General features: G+C 41.0%; 1 protein-coding gene across 19 annotated transcripts in view; it reads right to left on the bottom strand.

The window, feature by feature from the left end:
- The window catches only part of NOX4 (NADPH oxidase 4), a 185,965-nt gene that overhangs the window by 68,019 nt on the left and 93,890 nt on the right, over positions 1–24,056 (bottom strand). For 17 of the 19 annotated variants that reach the window (XR_012773838.1, XR_012773835.1, XR_012773834.1 and 14 more), the window contains 5 exons: positions 13,717–13,836; positions 10,120–10,228; positions 9,478–9,546; positions 7,331–7,431; positions 2,126–2,215 (listed from right to left, as the gene is read on the bottom strand). Coding sequence is in view for 7 of the 19 variants with exons in the window: in XM_075491138.1 (XP_075347253.1) it covers positions 2,126–2,215; positions 7,331–7,431; positions 9,478–9,546; positions 10,120–10,228; positions 13,717–13,836 (489 nt within the window). In the remaining 12 variants the exon portion in view is untranslated. The other 2 variants (XM_075491136.1, XM_075491141.1) reach the window with 2 other exon arrangements.

Below are 24,056 nucleotides of genomic sequence, written 5' to 3'. Positions count from 1 at the left end.
AAAAAAAAGTTAAAATCAGTAGCTGCAATGTAGGCTCCCATCTCACACTGCATTTCTATTTTGGCTTCTCTCTCCTCTAGGCTACTTTGAGAATTCTCATCAGTAGGAATACGTCCATCTCTCGCTCTTTCCTTCCCCCCTGCATTTCAAATTGGGCAGAGCCAGTGGTAAAAACTTCAGTGCAAAGTCTAGACACTGAGGAACACGTCTCCATGGGGCTTCACTGCTGCACCTCCACCCTGCTGCTCCGCTGCGGGCAACTCCTGAGCAGAAGCTGCCAAGGCAAAGACCAAACTCATTTTCACTAGTTACACATACCACATGCCTATAGACCACCTCCTAGAAAAATGCTTCCCTCTGAACACTGATACTGATTCTTGTAGACCCCTGTACAGAGTTTGTGTTGTGAGCTGAAAATTTAGTATCTTTCCTACTAAAATAAAAAAGGTATTCATTGGAAAGCCATAAACTGAATCAAATGCACTGTGCTAAATACAGGTGAACCACGGGCATGAGAGATGCTGAGCCATCTTCCGTCTGTGTGTGCTGCAAACACTACAGGGTATTGCTCCCAAGCTTCTGCTGGAGATCAAGGGGCAGATTTTCAGCATGTGTAAAGCGACGCTGCTCTATTAATATGCACTAGAATGACGCCTGTTTATGCCAGCTAAGTGCCTGACTCCTGCTTAAATGTCGTCTTCTCAGCAAAATAAGGTAAAGGGGGTAAAGAAGAAATAAAGGAAGTTGGATCAGCTATTGGATGGAAGAAAAAAAAGTTGCTCCTCAGAACCAAAAAGTTTTAAAGTGCCTGTTTTAACCTCTAGCCCTTCCATGGCAACTATGAGCAGAGTGGAAAACAGCTGTGGGGAGGAGAAGGGAAGGGGAGATTAAATTTAGATGTTTCAGATCCTCCCCTTTGGAACATACTGAAACCATACTGCAGCTCCTGCAAAGTTTCTGTCTGCACACATGATGCAAAAAGCCACAGTAATGAAGGCTTCGTTCTTACTCTGCTGCAGATCTGGCCTGATCCTGCTTTCAGTGACATCAGTGCAAACAAGTGTGACTCCAGGGAAGGTACCCAAAGGATCACAGTCAACCAAACATACTCTGGCACCTCTAAAATTGGATTTCAACCTGCTGCATTGCAAAGTAATCAGTAAGAGCATCTGAATGCTTGAAGTATTTGACATTCAAGGCATGTGAGTGCAGAATGAGTGCAACTTCCATGTTGAGCATGTGGTATAATAAAACATCATATCCTGTCTGCTCCCGTTAATTGCTTTTCTTGCTCCATCTTTGTGACTGCATAAATCACACTTATTTTGCAAGCTCACTGAATGCTGAATCAATGCAAGATAGTTCTCCACATACAGCTGTTTGCTTGCCAAAAGGCTGTGATTTACATCACGGCGGAGTCTGCCCACAGGTGCTACACAGTTGTGCTCACTTTTCCATAAGTTAACTTACATCTTTCCCCATATTCCACCCTCTCTTCCCCAATATTTCCACCTCTTCAGGGTGGAAATATTCACATCCATTACAGAAGTAGATTAGCAACAGTAACACTATATTTTAAATACAGAATCCCAATTCTGCAATGTATAAAATCTTTAATATGGAGTATTTCCACCCCAAAGCCATGAGATTTGTATACCAACAAAAGCAACAGGTCTTTGTAATACACTATGTTTTGTCATTTGGATTAACCTGGGGTTCAGTTTACTGATCCAGCTTCAGAGGACTGAAGTGGAAGAAGTTCAGATGTTCCACAGATTCTTCTTCCATCAGCTTTTAAAGCAACTGTGTCGCTCCCCAGCTTCTGTACTTTTTAATTAACAGAAACAACTCCAAAGAATCACCTCTGCCGCAAATATTGTGCGAGCGCATTTGGCTTTCAGCATAAGCACTTATTATTTGTTGGTATACTGCTGTACCCATCAATTTCCAAAGTCTTAAATAATCATAAATAAGAAAATCTGTGCTATTCTTTGGTACATTTCTGTCTGTTTAAACCACAGCTGAACTTTTAAGTTGTACAAACAAAAAATTGCACTTTTATCTTCTAGAGAGTCTTGCTAGTCCAACAGACTTTCAGCTGAAGGATTCTTTATTATACTCAAACCTTGTCCCATAAGAGTTGCTGCTGTTGCTCAGTTTGTGAAGTATCTTAGAGATTTTGTTTGGTCCACAACAGAAAACTCCAATGGTCTTCCTGTTAAAAAAAAAAAAAAAAAGAAAAAAAGTTATGACATTGCAAATAAACAGTAACTTCTAACGATAGACAGAACTGGATTCTGGCCTCACCGTATTATACATAAGCCAACTATGCATAGATTTTAAGGTGAGAACAGCTCACTAGATCATGTAGTTAGTACTACTGAAGCCACCAGATCTCTCCCAAGTATCTCCACAACAAGTCCTATTATTTATTTGACTAAGATAACTCTTAGAAAAAAGTGCCTCACCTTAGTCTCAAGACACCAACTGATGAAAAATTACTATGTCCCACTAATTTTTTCTATGATTAATCACTTTTTTTCTTAAAAATGTGTCTCACTGTAATGACTTCATTAGTGTAACTCGTGATTTACACCAGCAGGAGATCTAGTCACTAATGGCGATTCGTTACACTAATGAAAACAGAGCACTACTAACCCATGATTATTTCTGGCAGCAGCAGAATAATTTTACCACTTTAGTTTCACATTAGCATGTAATCTTTCCTTCAACAGCTGTATCGGAAAGTCTTATGAAAAGCCAAACACAGAATATGACCCTTGTTCATCACCCACAGCTATCAGCCCGGGTGCATTAGTTAACCTGACTTTTTCACACCACTCCACTGACAACAGCTCTTTGCTCTCTGGTCACCTTAAACACAGGCTGTAAGTCAGAATCACAGTCATACAGCATCTAAGGGCTCAGAACAGTAGCCAGCATCAGAACGGGCACATCCACAACAGCAGGACTGAAGCACTCATGATATTCATCATCTCCCTTTTTTGAAAGATGAGGAGAAAGGAAAGGAAGGAGCAGGGATGAGGATGCGGTGCTGTCTCTTCTATATAATGAAAAAAAAAATTCTTCATCTTCCTGCTGAAATTGTGCCATTACAGAGAAAGATCTTAAAGATTTACTGGGACGGAGAGAGAGCACGGAAGAGGGGACATGGCTCTAACTATTGTGATCTACAGCACTCACCAAGAGGCTGGAGACTTGAGTTCTGGTCCCTGACTCCAGGACTGTTTCAGTATTTTATCCAGTAACTAATATAAAATATCTTAGCACATGCAGGATAATCAAATGCACAGTTTAAAGCTGCCTCTGTATGTGTTTGGTGAGAGAAGGAAACTAACACATACAAGAAGAAATCTTTGATGCATACTGTCAAGTGTACGTGCCTGATGCAGCAGCCCGAATAGTATGGCAGTCCATGCAGTACCAGTGCACAGCAACACTGGCATGGTACAACTGAGGACTCAAACACCAAAAAGCATCACAAAGTTACGCAGGTAACTGCAATGGTGTCCTTGGGCAGGCACCTTACAACGCTGACTCTAACTGCCTTCAGTTACATCATCTCTCGTATCAATCCACGGCAAATATTCATAACTCGTACTTTTCTCACTCTGATGTAAATCTATTAAACTTTCCTGTGCCAGCAGTACTCCTTTTAATGGCAAGGGGTGTTGTGTTGGTGGCTGGATTTGCAGAAATAATGAGAATACTATTGCTCGTTGCTCTCAAATAAGATTCCTCAGCACTTGCAGAACCTGAACACCCTCTAATCTGTGCACAGTAGAGAAAAAGGGTGCATGAGCTGCCAGCAAGAATCTGTTTTCTACTGTGTATTTAACTGAGAGAATTAATGTTGTTGCTTGTTTTCATTAGCCTAATTAGTACAGACAACTGATAAATAAAACCCAAAGAGTTCATTTGTCTCTCTCCCTTTCATTATACATATATGGCCCCCAAAGCTCAGACATGTCTAAGCAGCACATAGAGCTAATGTATTCCCATACCAGCAACATCCTTCCAAGGTACACAGAATTTTTGACTAGTAAACAGAATCACAGAAAGGTTAAACGATTTGCCTAAGGTCACACAAGAGACCCGTGGCTGACTAAGAAGGGCTCCTGAAACCCAGCTGAGCCACTGCCCCGTGCGGTGAGCCAGAGGCTCTCAAACGTCCTTCCCAGGATACCCACCATGAGCATCTATTCTGGACATCCCTCCATGTACTACTTACCTCCCACAGTTCACGCCCCACGTCCTCCCCCACTTACGCCCCCCACTTCCCTGCTTGCAGATACCTTCCTCCCTGCCTGCCTCCTCTGGCTCCTGCCTGCTTGCTGTGACACAAGCAGGCAGGCGGCTGAAAGCAGCTACTACACGGAGCAGCACGCTACTACCCTGAGCTGATGGGCTTTAATTGCGTATCACTTGTTTGGGTCAATGGCTCATCTTGTTGCTCAGATGACAACAGGCAGCTAGGTATTGCTGAAGCATAACGTCTGAAAATCTTTGAAACACCACTAACATGTTTATAATTAGAGAAACCGTGTTATAGGCCATTCTTTGTAATAATTATAAACATTAATATAGGATTTCACTCATTCAGAGCACTAAGCGAATAACTCCTCAGTGTTCCTATAGGATGAGTAGGTCAGCACGTATTCTTACATCCATTTTATGAACACCGGGAGGTGAGGGAGAGGTGAAATACTTCGCGACCTAGAGAGGACAGAGTCAGAACTTTAAATATTCCAGTTTTAAATCCCATATTAATTCCTAGAGAGACATTTCTCCTTTACAGTGCACAAGAAATGTATCATGGTGCTCCACGCCTTCCTCTCCTACAGATATTCATGCCTTTTCTAGGTCAGTCTCCATCTGGAAAAAAGCACGCATCCATTTGAACTAAGCAAAATTGAGAAAGCGTGGCAGCCAAGGTATGGTATAAGCGTTTCATCCAGGAGACAACTGAACAGAAACAAGGCTGCTGCTCCATCCCCAAAAAGGGAGCATGAAAAACAAGACCAATAATTTATTATATAAACTATCCCAATGCACATCCTTGGGACTGCGGGTGTCATATAAAACATCAACAGTAGATGGCACGCATCTGCTCCTCTTAGTCCAGAAGAAAGAATCAGGAACCTGATGCTGGGTTGTCCCATGTCACGCTCTGAAAGTCTGGCAAAGCTCAGACACTTACAAATGCACTTTGCTTACTTGGGACCCAAACAGCAACAACAGCAACAATTCACAAACCACAAACCAATCAGATGGCTAAACCGATGAAAGGTTTGCCAGCTGCTTGTTTATTTATGTGCAGCTTTTACTAAAAACACAAGATAAAAAGTGGAAAATATCTTGGCTACCCATAAACAAGCCCAAGGGGATGATTGCAAATACATGTGAAAGCCTGAACACTGGCACCAGATGTTAGAAACAACTTGGTTGCCCTGCCTTTTTTTTTTTTTTTTTTTTTTTTTTGTGTGTGTCTCTGTATTGTAGCAGGGTCATTTAGATGGAAAGTTACTGAGAAATAAGAACTGAAATAAAATTAGAAGGAGACCAGGAAATGGGAAGACTTGGACTATACAGAAAAATTGAAGTTCCCATCTTGTGCAGGGAAACAGGGAGAATATTTACCTACTACAGGTAAGTTTATGTGGGATAGCTGAGCTATAGGTTGCACTACTGTCTATCATGTTACATGCAACTATATCTATCGATACAGACCTGTACCTCTAAACCCTGATAAAGGGGTGACAAACGGTAAGGAAGCCTACATCTTACCAACTTCAGGATAATCAAAAGTCAGAACATTATTTAGGTACTAAAAGACACCTTGCTTGGAAATGGTGGCACAATTTAAAGACCTAATGTGGAAATGCAGAGGAAATGGTACTTGAAGTCTAATTAGGAGTAATGCGATGGAAAGCACAAAAGAAAAAGCAAGTATGACTACCACTAATAGCTTCATCTATGTTATGTGCACTTACAGCCTTGCAAGGAAGTAGCAGAAACCTCATCATTTTCATCTTTTAAAACTGCATTCACACAGTTAAACAAAAAAGACATTAGAATGGAGCATAAAAGGTCAACACTCCTCTATGGAGAGGACTCTGAGCCAGAGAGTCAACTTGCTTCTCTAACCTATTTCCCTTTCTTTCCCATGGTTCTTTACTACAAAACCCTTCTCTAAGTGAGACTTGTTTGCACAGCGTGAGAATCCTACTAGGGATGTCCCTCTGCAGCAGCCTTTGGGGCATCTTAGCAAGGGACCCTGTCCACAACATTCTCTAGGACCTGAATCCAAGACACGTATTGTCAGCAGCTTATGCTGCCAACTGTGATACATATTGGCACTCAATACTTCTCAAGAGCCAGTGCTCAGTGTCCCCTAGTCGTACCCAGCCTCAGAAGAGGAGCGTCAATAAGCCATGGGCAGATGTTCACTTTGCAAGTGCAAGAGAGGACAAAATGTTCTTGAGGGAAAGTTCAGAATGTGAATGGGATCATGAGAGCATCTCTCAACCTGCTGCACCCAGATGACTATCAACAGCTACTGAGGGTGGTTTGCTCCCACCCCACTGACTATACCAGAACTGAACTAGGGAAGACTCACACAATCCCTTCTACCAGATCAGCTTTTGAGGCAGAAAACTGCCAGTGGGGTGTAAAATACTCAACCAACAAAGCTGGATCTGGACAAAGACGTTCCATAGTCTAATCGCATGTCTTCTCTGGTTTACAACTGTCTTGTTTCAGACCATAATATGTTTGCCTAGCACAGTAAAAAGGCATTGCTGGGTCTTAACAAAGAATAAAAAAGTGCCAGGAATCTCCAAAGACAATATATCCTCTGAATAAAAACAATACAGGACAACCAGATTCTTCCTTGTGCATTCTGTTTGTAAGCCAGCACTATAAATCATGAATATTATAGAAGAAGTCAAAAATTTTAAAAAATGCAACTTTATATATAAAACAAGCATATGTTGCAAGCAAGATATTGCCACAGACAAAAACATATGCAATCTCTGTGCTGTGAGATGGAAATCTATTACTTTTATTTTCTGGGCCACTGAACATCCTAGCTGCATGAAAAGATGAACTGTTCTGAGTGTAAAAAAAAAAATGTTTCAGTTTGTACAGGCTATCTCTCACAGCAAAATATTAGCTAATTTCAACATCAGTAGCTTAAACATTATACTCCAAGATAAAACCCAAAAATATTTTCATACAAGCATAGTTGGAAACAGATAATATCCCCACCCTTCAAATTGTGGCATCCTTCAAACGGACTGGTACTTACCGCCTGTTACACTTCGCTATTTCATCAAAAAGGAGTTTCCACCGGGGTCGTCCAATCAAAAGCCTTGAGTTTAAAGCTTGATATTTTTCACCAATTATTTTCTGCAAGAAACAAAAAATTCCATTCTGCCTGATTTGCAGATTGCCTCATATCACCCAAGGCTCCCATTTCTGACATTGGCTGACTTACCATATCGCTGAGGTGTAAAACCTGAGCACAAGTATCAGACAGTTGTGATTAAAACTGCAGCCATTTCATGCACCGATACCTCTGCTCTCTGCCTTTTCAATGGCTCTCCTTGGTGTTCGTTATGCATTGTTCCTCATGCAGCTGCTCATTAATCTCCCCATTACTTTTAAACCAATTTATTTAAGCCATAAAACAATAACCACGCTCCTATTATTCATTCCCTCATTGGCTTTTAATGCTAAGCTGGGAGAAACACTGCTGATGCAAAAATCATATTTCTGTCTGAAGTCTTTTTTAACTTTGTACAAGTAACTATTAAGATGACTAGGTCTGGAAAAGTAACAAGGGAAACCTTACATTTCTCCCTAAGAGTAGTTTGCCAGCTGTTTTGAGCTGCCGTAACAGCAGAAAGCAGCCAAAACTGCTCCCCGGATGGATCCCAACCCATTCCAGCAGTGCTAACTCACCAGCATTTTGAAAAGGTCAAATGCCCATCCATTGCAGGGCATTCCCTTTCTTGGGTTTTCTGTCCTAATGTGATAGAAAGGCAGAGAGAAGTTACATCTTATCTAGGCTACCAGATTCTCTCCACTGCTGAGTGACCTGAAACATTGCTCGTACCAGTGCAAACACAGAGCCTTCGTCTAACTCATCCTCTGTTGGCCTTTTATATTCAAGAGGCGTTTGCTGAAGGATAGGCTTGGCTCCCTGTTGTCACACAGGCATGCTACTTCTGAGCAAAGGGAGCACGAAGCAAAACTGCCCTAATTTTGGTAGCAGTCAGCACTTTGGACTAACATCACTGAACACAGAAGCTGTATGGCAATGGAGAGTTGAGTTTAACTCCCCCATGAGAAATCACAAGCAGCATTAAATTTCATGCCACTTTTGTTCAACAGCCACAAAAGAAAAGTGACTTTCAAGAAAGACTTAAAACAAATTTGACTTAAATAAATTTAGTAGCTGCTTGATACACATTATTAGAAAACTCGCTTTGCATTGTCTATTATTATAATCTTGCTGTGTCATTGCAATGCAGTCCTGCTTTGGGTTTTAATTTTAACCTAACAATTGCATACCAGGTTCATCAATTAGGTATTTTCAAGCACCCCATTCCAGTTGACATACGTCATCCAGGCAGTAAATCTGTGGAGTACTGTTCATAACTACTGTAGCTATCACATTATTTAGACTATTGGATAGTGTTCCTACCAGAGCTGTGAATGTTATGCCTGATACCAGGCAGATCAAAATCCTTTGGGCATGGCTTCTCACTGCATTTCATGTTTTGTAGTAATTGTTAAGCTTGGTTCTGGGCCCGCTGCAGTCAATGCAACGCTTCCAGATGCAGCAGGGTAAAGAATCAGGCCTAGGCTCATGTGGTAAATAGTGTAAAATGAAGATCACAAGCATAAATAGCTATGGGAGATGCCAAGATCTGAGGAATTAGACCAGCTTTGGGGTTGGTAACACATGACAATCAACAGTTCAGTATAATTTCCAGTCTTATATATCAAGAAATTTGTAACTTTTGTCTATATTTGAGGCAAAGGAATAGCTAGTTTCTCTCAAAATATTTATTTGAAAGGAAGAGTTGAGCTTGCAAGCTCCTACAACTATTTTGTTTTGATTCTTAGCCCAGAAATGATGCAGATTTCCCATAAAACACGGCCAACTGTCTGGTCCGTGGCCTGGCCTGGAAGGACCTCTTTCCTAGAAAAGGAAGATATGGATTTCTGCCCACATCTAATCAAGTTAAGGCTACTAGACCAGATTCTCTTAATGCTGTGGGGATGGACTTGCTGTCTTGCCCTAGTAATGAATCAGTCACTTGAGTTTATGGCCTCATTTCCTGTTTTTACCATCTGCAGTAATTCCCTTTTGCCTTTGACTGACAGTTTGCATTGCCTACTACCCCAAGGTCTAGTTCGGTTTACAAACATCATTTAGCCACATACCTGTATTCCATCTGTTTGACTGAGGTACAGCTGGATGTTTATATAGTCTGGTCGATTCTCCTGCCAAAGCTGGGAGGATGATAAAAACAACCAGTGAAAAAATATCCCTTCTCTTAATGTAAGTGTAAAGTCACTTGTGCCTACTATCCTGAGAGACTTAGGTTTCAGCATCAGTGAAGTAAGCTTTTTAATGTAGAAGATACACTTGCATAGCACCCCTTCCAGAATGTTGCACATCATGCTGTGTACAAAATATTATTTTAGGAAGCTACATTGCTCTTAAAATCTACCCGAAATTGCAAATCCCCCTCCCTTCTCAATCTGCTTACTAGCCAAATGGCTAAAGTCCACTCAGACTCCCCAGTCTGCACGTTCTTCCATCTCATAAATTTCACAGATGAGTGTCCAGACCACTGGTACATGGCAACACTGAGCAATGAAATACTGGTGACAGATACTCAAAACTGTTTTGTGCAGCTCCAAGACTAAATGGAGTCTGGGTCAGGCAGCCCAAGCAGAAGTACTGCTGGAGCTTGCTTGTTTTGAGCAAGGCTGCCTTTCTCTACAGCATGCCAGTTGTGTGGTGTGGACATACTCTGCGTTTATTAAGTTGTCAGTATCCCTCCAAGCAACACCCATTACCTTGTTATGCAACGTACAGAGCAGATCTGCAAACCAGCGGAAAGATTCAATGTCCCTGCACACCCAGATGAAGTAGAGTCTTCTGAGCTTATAGCATTTCCAGCCGTCACTTGAAAATAAAATGTTTGGGTAATTAAAAATTATCATTTAAAAAGGAAACATTAATTAAGATGCTTTATATTCATTAGTGGAAACGTGAATTTCCATTAGAAGCTAACTGCTAAGTTGTTCTTCATCCTATGATACGTCAGACACTGAAATGACCAATGCAGCCTATTATGATGATCCCGAGAATATTAAGTCTCTAGCACAGAGCTAACACCCTTCACAGATATTGTTTCTGCATTAGGAAGTTGTCAGCTATACAGATGATTTGGGCAGCAAATATGGATTCATGCATCATCATCAAACTTTTATTTCAAAGCAAAGCAGACATTCTAAGTTCAAGTGTATTATGTCAATTCTTCATTAGGTTTATAAAGCGACCCATAAGAGGAAAATATTGACAAATGCAATAATGTCAGAACTTAATTCTGCCTTTATATGTGAAAGGCTCTGGTTGATTATAATTAATACTCTAGCAAAATCACAAAGACCAAATCAAATCAGAGCTCCATTGTGTTAGGGAACCATGTGATATATTATAGTTCTCAGAAAATGCTGCTGGGGAAAGTGCAGTCATGGGCAGATTCTGGCGTTGCATTTAGAAAAACAGGACTCTCGTGTCAGATTTCTAATGTAAATACAACACAAATATAGCACAAAGGAAGGACTGGGATGAACTGGGAAAGAAAACAGAAGTGAAAAGAATCCTGATGATTAATGAGTTCAAACAAAGCACAAACATCCAGGAAGCATCTTCTTAGTTAGCCAATGCTGTTTTCTGTTGTTCTGATCACTGAAGTAGCCAGTGCCTAGATTGTTTCCTCCTTTTCCTCCTAAAATAATTTTCAGATAGAGAAGACCATAGCCTGTCAACTTCAAACACTAGTCCCAGGAGCCAACCCCAGTTGAAAAGTTTCATGATACATCTCACCATATCCATTGTGCGTTATTTCACACTCTAGGGTTGCTGGCATATCCATCAAGGGTATTGGATTAATAGATCTACCTAAGTGATGACTCCAATCACTGTGTTACCTCCGCATACCCCTAACCTCCACTGTAAGTCCAAGGAGCAAGGATGGAGACATCCTCAGCAGCATGTAGGGGCTGAGAACTCACTTTTCATGTAAACTCCTCACAGAGAGAAAAAAGTGCTTTAAGACTGGGGAGTACAGTGTCTTTCAAGTCCTTATTTCAGCTTTTTTATTTGTAAACTGTTGACCTGCAGAGCAGGATTTCCTCCATCTTTTCCTGACTGCCCATACTAAGACAAGCCCTTAGGAAGGGTCACAATCTGGTCAGATGTGACAAGATAACTATAAGCAGTAGCAAGAACAATAAGTGCCTTTCACCATAAAAAAGGATAAAAGAAGAGAAAAATGCAAGGCATTTTGTATGGAACTGCTGTAGCTCAGTAACAAAACACCGCTCTCGGTGATGAAACGTTGCAGCTGGACAAAGAGGCTGGACTGCAATACTTCATGAAACAAGTCAAGCATGGATTTAAAATAGCTCCTCAGACACATATGCTTGGGTCTACCTCCAGCAGGATATATTATGCAATAAAGGTGCAATCCCCCATTACAACCAAATCCACGTCTATATAACACTTCTTGTGTCTTTCTATGCTACCACTGCCCATAATAATAGCCATTATTTACGGACTCTTCTGCATGAAAGCTGCTAGCTTTCCTTAATGTAAGTTATACTTACTTAAAAATAGGGCATAGGGTTCAACAGTTAAGTGGAGGGAAGGGCAGGAGCATGAATTAAATTGTGTACATACAACAGGAACCCAACTGAGCAGGAAACAAATGACTACGTCAACAGGTTTCTGATCTCCCCAGACCCGCAGGTCCTTGACACAACAGGACTGGCCCCGCTGCTCTGCAGCGCTGGCATCGTAAGGCAGTTTGCATGTTCACACCTGCCAACTTCTGCTTCTAAGCCAGGGCAAAGACAACAGGCAGAACATCCACTAAACCAGTGCTTTGTTGATGTTTAAATACTAAGAAGGAAAGCAGACTTAGACTGTTTCTTTTTCCCAGAATCACAGAACGATTCCCCTGTATAATGTTACAGTGCATAAGGGGAAGATTGGCTACAAAGGCAGGTTATGGGATTGGCTGCTTGGAAGCCCATTTATGGCTTTATCCAGATAAATGGACGTTGCAAAAGCTTTTGGACACTAACCTTCTATGGCAATGTCTGTGCAAGTTCCTACAGCCTCTGATAACACACTGGTAGAGGCAAACATCTCATTACCTGCTGTTGGTCTATCATTATAATCTGTGACATTTTTGCTAAGCACTGTCAAGGATAATCCATCATGAGGAAAATGGTCATCTTATCCACCTGGGCCCCAGGCTTTCAGCAAAATGTACCCTCTTTTTGAGAGGATGATCAATACACTCTCAGGAAAAGAAAATGACGGAGCCCAAGATGGTCTTTAAGGGCTGCAGCACTATGACACAGGTGGGGCTGATAATTTTCAGAAGCGCTCAGCACTGTCAGGTCCAGCCCAGATCAAGGACAGAAGAACGTGCACAGCATCTAAATTCCAGGCTTTAACTTCACTTTGGAGTTAGAATTGGCCCTTGGCATGTTTATCTCAGAACAAATGCTTCAGTTGTGCATTGTGAAACCCTCCCAAAGCCAGCTAGACTTTCAACACTTCAGGGAAGGTTTGCTGCTTTGGTTGGCTGTTTATACAGTGCCTATGAAACAGGGGTGCTTAACCTGTGACTGGAGCTCTTAGCCAATAATCTGGCAAATAAAATAATAAAAAAATCAATAGCAATCATAAAAGCAAGCCTATTTCACACAGTGTAAGATTTGGTGGGAACCATGTTGCCAGTGTGACAGAGAAACAAGAGGTGAAAGGTTTGGTCTGAATAGAATGTCAAAGGTTTTAAATTAAAAAAAAAAAAAAAGAGACAAACAAGAAAAAAAAAAGTAAAGAAAAAGGCATACCTAAAATGTAAACTTTTCAAATGGAGTTAAACATCCAAATGCTATCTGAATCCAAGCTGATCCTTTTCCTTTAAAACTTTAAGCTTACACATTTACAGAAGTCAGACCAGGAGACCTGGCCCTGCATTTCCATCGGAAAGACTGTCACAGCTTCCTGACTCTCAAAAACTCACTATATAGTCCATGGCCTCATCTAAGCTGGGACTAGGGGAACAAGTCTAGCTGAAGGGCTGTGACTACATTAATCACAGGCTAGGCTGGTGGCAGGATATAAAGGTTAGTGACACTGTCCCAGCTCAGGTGCATTACTGGCACAACTGCCACAACTCTTTGGGTTACAAAGCCTGTATGAGATGATTTATGCTCTTCAGGGGACATCCCAGTCCTCTACCTCTCTCCAAGGAATCATTCATTTATGTTATGCTAATGGAAGTTTTTAAATAGTCTGAAAGTCTTTCTGACATACACTACTATGGTAAATTGGGGGGAAATGCCTTTAAAAGGCTTGAGCTCACTTACAGGAGTGTGTTGAGTACCGATGCAAATGGTGTAACTCCAATACCTCCAGCTATGCAGAGGCTGACCTCGTAGTTCAGGGATTCCTCAAAGGGACTTCCAAAAGGTCCATCCACATACAGTCTGCAGAAAAATCAAAAAGGACACTTTCAGACAAAGCTGCTAAAATCAAAGAGAGGAAAAGAAAAGTGGGCTGTAATTAACATCTTACAAATAATTTGTTTCAATTTTTTATTGGTCTTGGAATGCAGAATATGAAAACCTTTCTTCTGGAAAGCTTTATGTGGAGAGAAACAAACATACAAGTGGTATGAAAAACTGTTATATGAAATCTCTTGGCACATTCCATGATTAGACAAGCCATTTTTTAATCAAACAGGTGGAGGTGACTAAATTATGGCTGCCCTTTGTGTCTGGTATTAGAGGGCAAAGAAGGTGCTGCACTGGAGAAAATAACAACTTGGTGAGTCATAAGCAGGAAGAGAGTATGGCTAGCCCTGCCTAGGAGGTTCACATCTTGAGCATTAGAAACAGCTGAGATGGATAAAGGGGTACAAAAATGTATTTTTCGTGGCTTCTCATAATGCTTTTCAAGGGCCTCCACGGAATAAAGAAGAGGTGACATATCCATCCTGCAGTGAGCAAGAGGAACAAATTAACATCTATCTACTCCTTCACTTCACATCCACACCCTTGGGAATGTGACCTATCCCAATCATACAGGATATCTGAAGAGGTGGAAAAACCACTGAGTCTACCTCTTTGATTCATGCCTCTCCTTCTTACAACAGTTTTGTCTGCCTGTTTTTAAAGAACATTTAGGAGACTGAGTCTTGTTCCCAACCCATTTTTAATATTTCAGATACTGCTGGAAAGTCAGTTGACTGTAATTTAAAAATGGGCTGTTAGGCATCTTCAAAAGTCTGACCTCCAAATCTTTCCTACACTGCTGAAAGTCTGACCAAGGTCATCCACAGATAGCTCAAAATTTTTTGGCTGTAGTATGTCTAATAAGAGTCGCTTACCCCCTATTCTACTTATGGAATACCAACTGCATATCTTACTTCAGTAATAGATTCACCTTTAGAAACTATTATGAAGAGAACTTGAACAGCACACTTAGTCAAGGTCCATTCTGTGTATGAGTGGCTCACTGGATCACCACATTTTAGGTAATCAGTGAATATAGGAAAGTGTGGTGGGACCGGCACTGCATTCAGCAGCTCAGTGACTAGGTATTTGCTCCCAGCTAGGCTGACTGACATTAACCTTTGGCCTGAGTCCACACAAAGGCTTCGACATATATATTTTTATACACACACACATACTGGTACCATTATGCAACTAAGCTAGGTATACTATTTGTCTAATAAAAGGGCATAAGCTGCTTCTTTATACCATCAGCCAGAGAATTACAGGCAGAGGAGATGTCCCTTTTCCCAGACAAAGTCTTCCAACCCTCATCTGACTCTTTCCTTTTGAGGTCTGGATCTCAGCCATAACTGAAGATCTCAGACTGATCTCATTTCTTTTAGTTTTGTGGTCTGACCCTTGGAATCTTACCAGTCAAGACAACATCTTGTTTGGGTGTCTTTGGCCAATATGGTCCTTTCTAGGAAATTTCTTCCAGACCTCTGCTATTGCTGACATCTTGGTGCCTCATATGTTAGGCTCCTTCTTCTACAGTGTCTTATCTGAGCACAGATAAGTACCTACTTTCTGATGAATCTGCAAGCAAACAGGCTGATCCTTAACTATGCCCTGTCTTATAAATTCCTTTCTTGGCTCTTGGAGTCCTAGCTGGAGAGAAAGGGAGAAGACACTGGGCCAGCCACAGCCATCATCAGAAAGCATTGGAAGTGCTGGCAGCAGGCATTTTTAAATAACCGAAATTCCTCACTGATACTCATAACTAATCAATCTGCAACCCAAATATGCTTATTCTTATTTCTGTCTTTGTATTCTGAAGTCACTGCAGTATTCTACAAATGTTCTCTTGGAGAATCTCAAAGCTTTTCAATGTCAGGTATGTTAGTACCAGCATGAAGAGAATACTAGAAAAACAAACTCACTCCTTACTTAGGACAGATAAATTCTTTTGCACAATTCTTTTGCACACATTTTGCACAAAAAAAACTTAATTGGACATGGGCATGCAATATAAACAGAACTTTAAGTATCTTCTCATTAAATGTTTCCTGTTACATAACACTTTATACCCCATTTGCTTAACAAGGATTTATTTTCCACTAATGAAATGATACCACTGCTGGTGTAGAGTGCAGCAGCAGCTGCTTTAAGAGATCTTCTAAATGTTGCACTATCATTTGACTGAGGAGGCAAAGGAGCATCTCTTATTGAAATAAGCAGCAGGAGAAATCTAGAGAAGCAGGTCATTACTCTGAAATGAATCTAGTTCAGGGGACATTTTGAGAGAAGTCCACAAATGTTATGGGTCTCAGATGTATATCTCAACAGAGATCTAATTTTGGGATACCAGTGCAGGGCAAAAAGAAAAAAAAATTACTGGATAACAAAGACCAGCAACTGAAGTCCACTGTCATTCCTGGCATACCTCTTATACATATGTTACCCTAATCAGATCCTGCCTAGCTGGTGAAATCTGGAGAATCGCTCCTAAAGGCACGAAGGGCATAAGGACAGGCCTGAGGGAAATTCCTTGCATTTTGCACATGCAGCACTAGCTTTCATTTGGATATACAGACTTAAAGCCAACATTTTTGGGGAAAAACACAAGCAAACAAAACAAAAGCAAACTAGCAAAGGAGATTTTTCCAGAAATTACCACAGTGGATGTGACAATAGTCATATACTGTAGGGCTGCCACTTAGCAGAATTGCACTTAAGCCTACTTGAGGACTATCTGAAGTATGTAGGTACGTATGTCTGACCTCAGAAGGGACTAAGCAATCCTTGGGAAGTCAGAATGCCGCTGAATATCCCTGACACGATCAGGAGTTGAAACATGCAAAACTAGATCTGGTCACCGCAAACCAGTCCAGCATGGTGCGTAATTCCATGCCAGAAATTCAAGAAACAACCTTCAATTAAATATGTATTTTGGTCAGATTGCTCCAGTTTGTGGCCCATTAGCCCCATCTGGCCTGCAAAATATTTCTATCTGCCCACTGTGTCTTCCTCTGAGGGAGTAAGGAACAGTTGTTTGGACAGCAAATGCAGTCAGAGGAGCCAAGAGCCTCCTGCTGTGCCTGCATGTGGCCGAGCACAGAACAGCCAGAAGTCACCGCTTCCAAGTGTGAGAAAGAGAAATGGGGAAAAAGCTAGAGAAATATTGCTACTGTGTTAACCCACTCCACAAGACTGCCTGAAAAGACTGATTCCAAGGATAACATGATCTCCCTGGAAGATTTTGTTGGATGTCATAAACATGCACTATTTAATCCCCTTTTATTGGGGGTAATTTATAACTAAAAGAAATGTGACCCTGATGCCTTGATGGAAGTGGTCAGTTAGGGATTGATCCTTCTTTTATTCAAGTCAGTGGAAGAAAAAACCTCTCCTGATGCCGTATCAAACAGCGCAGTGATGAACAGAGCAGCGATTCAGTCACAGCCTTTTGCAGAGATTATGCAACTTTCACTTCCTGTCAACATGTTCCTTCTTTCCTTTGGTAGTACTGAAAAGTTTTGCATAAAAGCACTTCATTATTGCAAATGAAATCTCACAGCATTCAATAAAAAAACAGACAAGTCAAGGGGGGGTAAGATGACTTTTTGTTTCTTGAGTTGTGCCCCAAATATATCACACTACCATGCTATGCTCTCCTATCCTCCCAGCTTTAATTTAATTAACATGAAGGAAGGGAATGGAATTTTACTAAAAGTTTAGAAATTCGCCCTTCAGGCAAACTTATTCAAATAACGAGTTGTTCTTTTCACATGTGTTCATTTCCAGTCTTAGGAGTGCTCTCAGTTATTCTGGCACAATTTCCTAGCTCACAAACAGAAAAAAAGCTCCTCAAAGCAGAATATATCACAAAAAATAGCAGAGCACATTATTAAAAAGCATCTTACAGATAGCTGGTGAACATATTTTCTATTTAAAGCACACTTACATTCTGCAGTACCACAGTACAGAAATATCCCAGCAAGCACCAAGACAGTTTGTTCCAGCGCTGGGCAATGCAACTGCACTAACATGGGGCTGTCCCTAAAGCAAGGGACACTTTCTCAGGGACACAGGCAGCTGTACTGCTTTTGAGACCAAAGTTATTATCTTCCATAAGGAACCGCATAATGATGTGCGGAGACACCTGCCCACATCTCTGTCAGACTTGGACCTCAGTGCCATGCTTTACTGCAGAGTGTAGGTGCCCTTAGAAAAGTTTAATGCTTATCTTGTACTTCACTACTGTCATGGTTTAGCCCCAGCCGGCAACTAAGCACCACACGGCCGCTCGCTCACTCCCCCTTGGTGGGATGGGGGAGAGAATCGGAAGAGCAAAAGTAAGAAAACTTGAGGGTTGAGATAAAAACAGTTTAATAGGGAAAGCAAAAGCCGCGCACGCAAGCAAAGCAAAACAAGGAATTCATTCACTCCTTCCCATGGGCAGGCAGGTGTTCAGCCATCTCCAGGAAAGCAGGGCTCCATCACGCGTAACGGTTACTTGGGAAGACAAACGCCATCACTCCAAACGTCCCCCCTTCCTTCTTCTTCCCCAGCTTTATATACTGAGCATGATGTCATGTGGTATGGAATAGCCCTTTGGTCAGTTTGGATCAGCTATCCTGGCTGTGTTCCCTCCCAGCTTCTTCTGCACCTGGCAGAGCACGGGAAGCTGAAAAGTCCTTGACTGGTGCAGCAACAACTAAAACATCTCTGTATTATCAACACTGTTTTCAGCACAAATCCAAAACATAGCCCCATACCAGCCACTATAAAGAAAATTAACTCTATCTCAACTGAAACCAGGACAACTACCCAACTGTAAATGCTGATATTATATTGTAGCTTTTTTCCCAGGCTCTTTGAGAGCTACTGTGAGACATTATCAGGGATATCAGTGGAATAACAGATGGATAGGGGAGTTAATTCAAGAGCTTGTAGGAAATTTTAATTAAAGAAGTATCAGCATTTGCAAGGTGAACAAAATGCTTGGATACAAAGTACTGAATAGATCACAGAAAGTGAAGTTCTAGTCTGACTGAAGTTTGTAGCAAAACTCTTACCAATGTCAACAGAGTAAGGATTTCACCCAGCAGTACAATATTTTATATCCTTGGAGCAATATTCAGTTTGTTACTAAGACCCAGGTGTAGGTAGGTATCTTTGTGTGAGCATACTGAGTAAGTCGCTGATACAGTCAAAAGAGATGCAGTCAATAGAGTTAATGGAGCCTAGAGAGAGATTCAGGATGTGATGAATTGCTCTCTATGTCTACAGACTGTGCTGACCCAATTAACAGGACCTTAGAGATCGGTGTCCCTCTGGAACAGCTGAAGGCCAAGCAGAACTGAAATGGCATTGGACACCTAGCCTGAGGTATCCGAATCCAGACCTAGGTCTCCACTGAGAAAACTGGAGCTCGGATACCTAGCTCACACACAAACACCTACATTTTGATGTCTTCAGCTGGAGCCGAATCCCTCCCCTGATAGCCTATGAAAAGCCCATGTCATTGACTTCAATAGGTTTTGGATAAAGTTCTCCAAAACCGAAATAAACCCAAGTAAACAACCCTCCTCCCACACTTGTTCTTCTCTTTAACTTGTCCTACTAAAACCACAGCTCAGTACTGCCATGATGGATACAGCCAGAGAACTCCAAGGAACCGACTGTCTGATGGCTACAACGGTCTCCTTATGCTCTTCTGCTGCTGTAACTCTTATGCACCAGAGAGATGCCATCACCTCCCTCTGATAACCCACAATACCAGCCTCCACCCCCACGTGATAAATATTCAAACAAGTGCCTTCATGTTCCTCCCACACTGCCCTTCATGCCTGGGAGGAAATCTCTGCAAACATCTGCAGAGCTATTTCATTATCTCCCTTCAAATTCCTTCGTAAGACTCCTCTTTCCTCTAATATCTAAAAAAAAAAAAACCAAACCAGAAGTTGGCAGTAGTTAGGCTGCCGATGTGCTCGCCATAGCTCAGTCATATTCTGGTCCAGTACTGTCTCACTGTTTCCCTGAATTTTGCTGTCTGATTTTATCCATCTGTTGTCTCCTGTTCTTCTAGTTTAAGTTGGTTTGGTCAGTCTCTGTGCTGTGTGATTGCATGTATCAGGATGGCTTCCTGATGAATGACTGGTTCTTCAGGGCACTAGGATAATACAGATAAATGAAGAATTACTGGAAACCATCCAAATTTGAAACTTATATCAGAGGCAATCTTTCATATGGTAGGCTTGCAGAAAGCAAAACTGACTACAGAAGTGTTCCAGGCCACTTTGGAGTCCAAGGGTGAATTCACAGTTTTCAGTAAAAACCTAGCTACAATAAATACATGATTTTATTTTTCAAAGAAGCTGCACTTACTACTATTGAAGATTTTAAAATATTTTCTGCAGCAAAAATCAAGACAGCTGCTTCATCTTTTGAAGTCAACATATGACACTTCATGTCATTATTTAAACCTCAGTTAATACGTGTACACTCTGACACTATTTTTCTAGAGGGCTCGTGATTATTGACAGCATTTCAGTACCACAGCCTTTTACAGACGAAGAACCACCACTGAACAAAGCACATCATCCTTGGTTTGTACGGATTTCCAAAACTACAATAGCTTTCAAGGTTTAAAAGTGTAACAAAATGCGACATCTGGCATGTGAGTTCAGAGATTCCCATGTGTTGCCCTGACATTGTGAAGGATGATGTTTTCAGCAGCAGCCCCTTAGACAAGTAAGCTTGCAAAACCCAGTGGGTCCAATTAACTTTATAAACTATTTTGCACAAGATTGCAAAGTGTTATGATTCTAATTCAGATTTCATTAGGCATCCTCTCCTTTTTTTAACAGCTTGAGTTTAATTTCTGATTGATTATTCATATTTTTTCTTTTCAACTTCAAACTTATTCTTACAAGATGTACTAGAGCTTGTACAAGTTTCCTTCTCTCTTCTACAAAAGTTGCTTCTTTTATCAGTTGGTGAAACATCCAATTATAACAACATAGATGGCTCAAAAACCTATAGCATCAATTAGCATGAGATTTTCTTCTCATAGAAACATGTCAAATTATCATTATTTTTAAAGTTCTAGAAAAGCCATTGGTTTTAGTACATCTCAGTCCCATTTATTTCTCCCTGGCTGGGCAAACCAAAATGAAATTACCTGTTTTTCAGCTTACTATACTCTCAAGGGCCCAGAGATGACTGAAGAAGAATTTCTATTTCTACAACATCCTTAGCAAGAGAAAATATGTTGAAGGCATGGTGACAAGGGCAAGAAAGTGGAAAAGCAGAACAGGCACCTGCATTTTCATGGATAAGGCTCCTTTTGTAAACCCTGAACTGAGATCCATGGTTTTCTGTGAGACACAGTACAGGTTCAAGGAGAAGAAGATCTTACTGGAGTAAGCTGGAACACTACAGCAGTAAAAGTTGTACAACTACCTATGGGGACCTGGACTTCTAACAGAGGAGTGAGGAGGATGGTGGAGGAGGAGAAAAGAACCTAATAACTATGAATGAAAATTTAAAAAAAGCGTAGAGACAGAACTTCCACTGAAGACAACAGAAAACAGACTTGCACAACTGATGGACACCTTGTAAGCATGGTTCTTCCTTGTTCAGGACTCCTAGAGCAATCTGAAGGTAATCTCTCAGACCATGTTCATTTTCTTCTGTCTAAATATTGCCTAAAGTATTTACGGAGAGCACATATTTCTTATTACTCATTGCTGGGTACAGGAGAGAAGCAACAGTTTAGACCATCCACTTCATTAAAAAGGTCTGTAAAACCACTATGAGAACTACAATCAAGTACAATTATGTATTCAGACAACTTTGTTCTCTGAAAGTACACGTACTTTCTGTACCAAATTCTTGGGTCAATATTCTTAATTAATGTTGTATTAATTCTTCTCCATGGCAGCCTTTTTACTGTCATTTTTATAAAATGTTTCCAAAACTTATTCCTTTGATTAAAGATCACACATGATTTAATTTTATTATAACAAGAAATCCAATTTTCCACTTATTTCCTTACCAATTACAGTATCTATTTTGTGAAGTGCCTTGCCTCTCTGTAAACTTGTCTCCTACCAATTTTGCCTCAGCTAATAAAGTAAAAGAAAGAGTATTTGTAATGACTGCACCACCTATTGTAACTTGCCTTTTGAAAATTTAGATTGTTACATCATTAAGTGATAAGATGCTGCAGGTCAGCAACTACAAGTAGGTTGAGCGTCTTGGCCATGTTTCTCCACAACTCATTCACTGGCACAGTAGTTATCTGTCCATCTCGCAGCAAACGGTATTTCTGCTTTAGAGTAATCCACATCCATATTTGACCTTTCGTCTCTTTCAATATTTACAGGAAGCTTTTTCTTGTCTATACTATTTGTTCCCTTTGGTGGTCATCTCAGAGTTGCCACCTAGCAGACGGCATGGGTACTTCTCACAAGCAGTGCTGATATTAGCACTGAGCCCTCTTCCTCACTTAGTAGATTATACTCACTAAGAGGATATCCCACATCCTCATGTGAGTGGAAATACTTGCAGCATCAGTACCCCAGGGTACTATGGGAAACCTGAAGCAACTGAAGCATACTGAAACATACTGATGCAACTGGACTGCAGATTTCAGATGCTGATTCAAGTTTTTCACACCTCTAATTATTACATATTAAGCAGCACTGGAGGTCTAATGCAGTTCCCTCAGCCAGGGTTTGGGTATTTTCAAGTTAAGTAAAAAGTCTACATGTGAGTTTAGGATTCAGGAAAGCCTCACAGTACATATATGAGATGTAGTAGTCCCCCACACCTGGCAGCTGCTTTGCACTTACAAATATACTCGGGGGGCATATTATACCAAAGGTCAAAATACTTTTTTTGATAGAGTAGACTGGGGGAAGAAGACGACCACTCTAATTAGACATCCACACTGCCAGTAAGCTTTCCCAGTCAAGTTCCAATACGCCTTAGGGCTGGGGAAAGTAAAGTTGGCACCTGCTAACAAATCCCAAGCATGCTAAGTGCAGAAATTAAAATCCTAGCTAGGTATCCACAGAAGCAAAAGGGGAGGAGAGAAGAAGCTGACTAGAGTGTTGGAAGATGTAGTTGGCAGCAGATCAATCTGAAGACAAGGCCAGGCATATCACGATCCACTCCAAAGGCAACCCTTTCAGGCTCTTTGGACTAGACTAAGTAGAGATGAAGAATTCAAAATGAAGAGAATAAGAAGAAAAAAACAAAGAAGAACAAATTGCACAACAAATTCTGCAGCTGGAATGAAGTAGTCAATCCTGCAATAAAATGGGATCCTCAATATATAGTAAACCTAAGCACAAATATGCTACCTAAAACGTAATAAATCCCCAAGAAAAATTTGCCATGTCTCATTGCTGACTCTTTTCTGCCTTAAGGTGTACATTTGGGTAAGCAAAGTGACTTAGTCCAGTCACAAGCCCATCTTTTCTCTGGAAAACTCTCTTTGTAAGGAAATGTGTCTCACAGCTACACCTCCTTTTAGGAAAGATGCTCTCCATGAGTCTCACATCCTATACAGGCCAGTGAATGTGCCTATAGGAGTAGGTTCACTTCAGGGCAGCTTCATGAAGCAAATAATTACTAGTTTGGGAGTTTGTAAAATATCTTTGCTTGAACTTAGCTGCCAGGAAGCCTAGAAAGAAATTCTCTAAAAATTGCTCAGACAGTTGAGGAGTGACATCTGCAAGATAATGAGAAGGCAACTGCAAATGGGTTCCAGATGTCCAGTGATGGTCAGACAAGATCATTTCCTTAGGCAGACAGCCTCTTATCTGGAAAGGGATATAGAAAACTGGCAAGACCAAAATAGAAAGAAAGAATACCTGCCGAATGCTAGAGTAAACCATACATAGTTGCAGTAAAATGGCAGATTAAGGATGAGATCATCCAACTTGGAGAAGGAATTTCTGAAGTCGCCATAAGCCTATAGATGAGTCTGCATATAGCTGGCTCAAGCAGCTATATGCTGCACAAGCTACCAGAGAATACACTGCATTACAGCATACATGAGCTCAATCCATCCCTGACCATCTTGACCTCTTCATTGTTTTTCTCTGAATATGCTCCAACTTCTTATTTCAAGTTCTGTCTTTTTCAGTGAAGGGCCCATTATTGTCTGCACTGTTCCAATTTCAGTCCTGCCAAAG

This window comes from Mycteria americana, chromosome 1 (assembly GCF_035582795.1).
Source record: "Mycteria americana isolate JAX WOST 10 ecotype Jacksonville Zoo and Gardens chromosome 1, USCA_MyAme_1.0, whole genome shotgun sequence".
Lineage (NCBI taxonomy): Eukaryota > Metazoa > Chordata > Aves > Ciconiiformes > Ciconiidae > Mycteria > Mycteria americana.
Note: the sequence above shows the minus strand (reverse complement) of the source record. Positions and strands in the feature narration are given on the sequence as shown.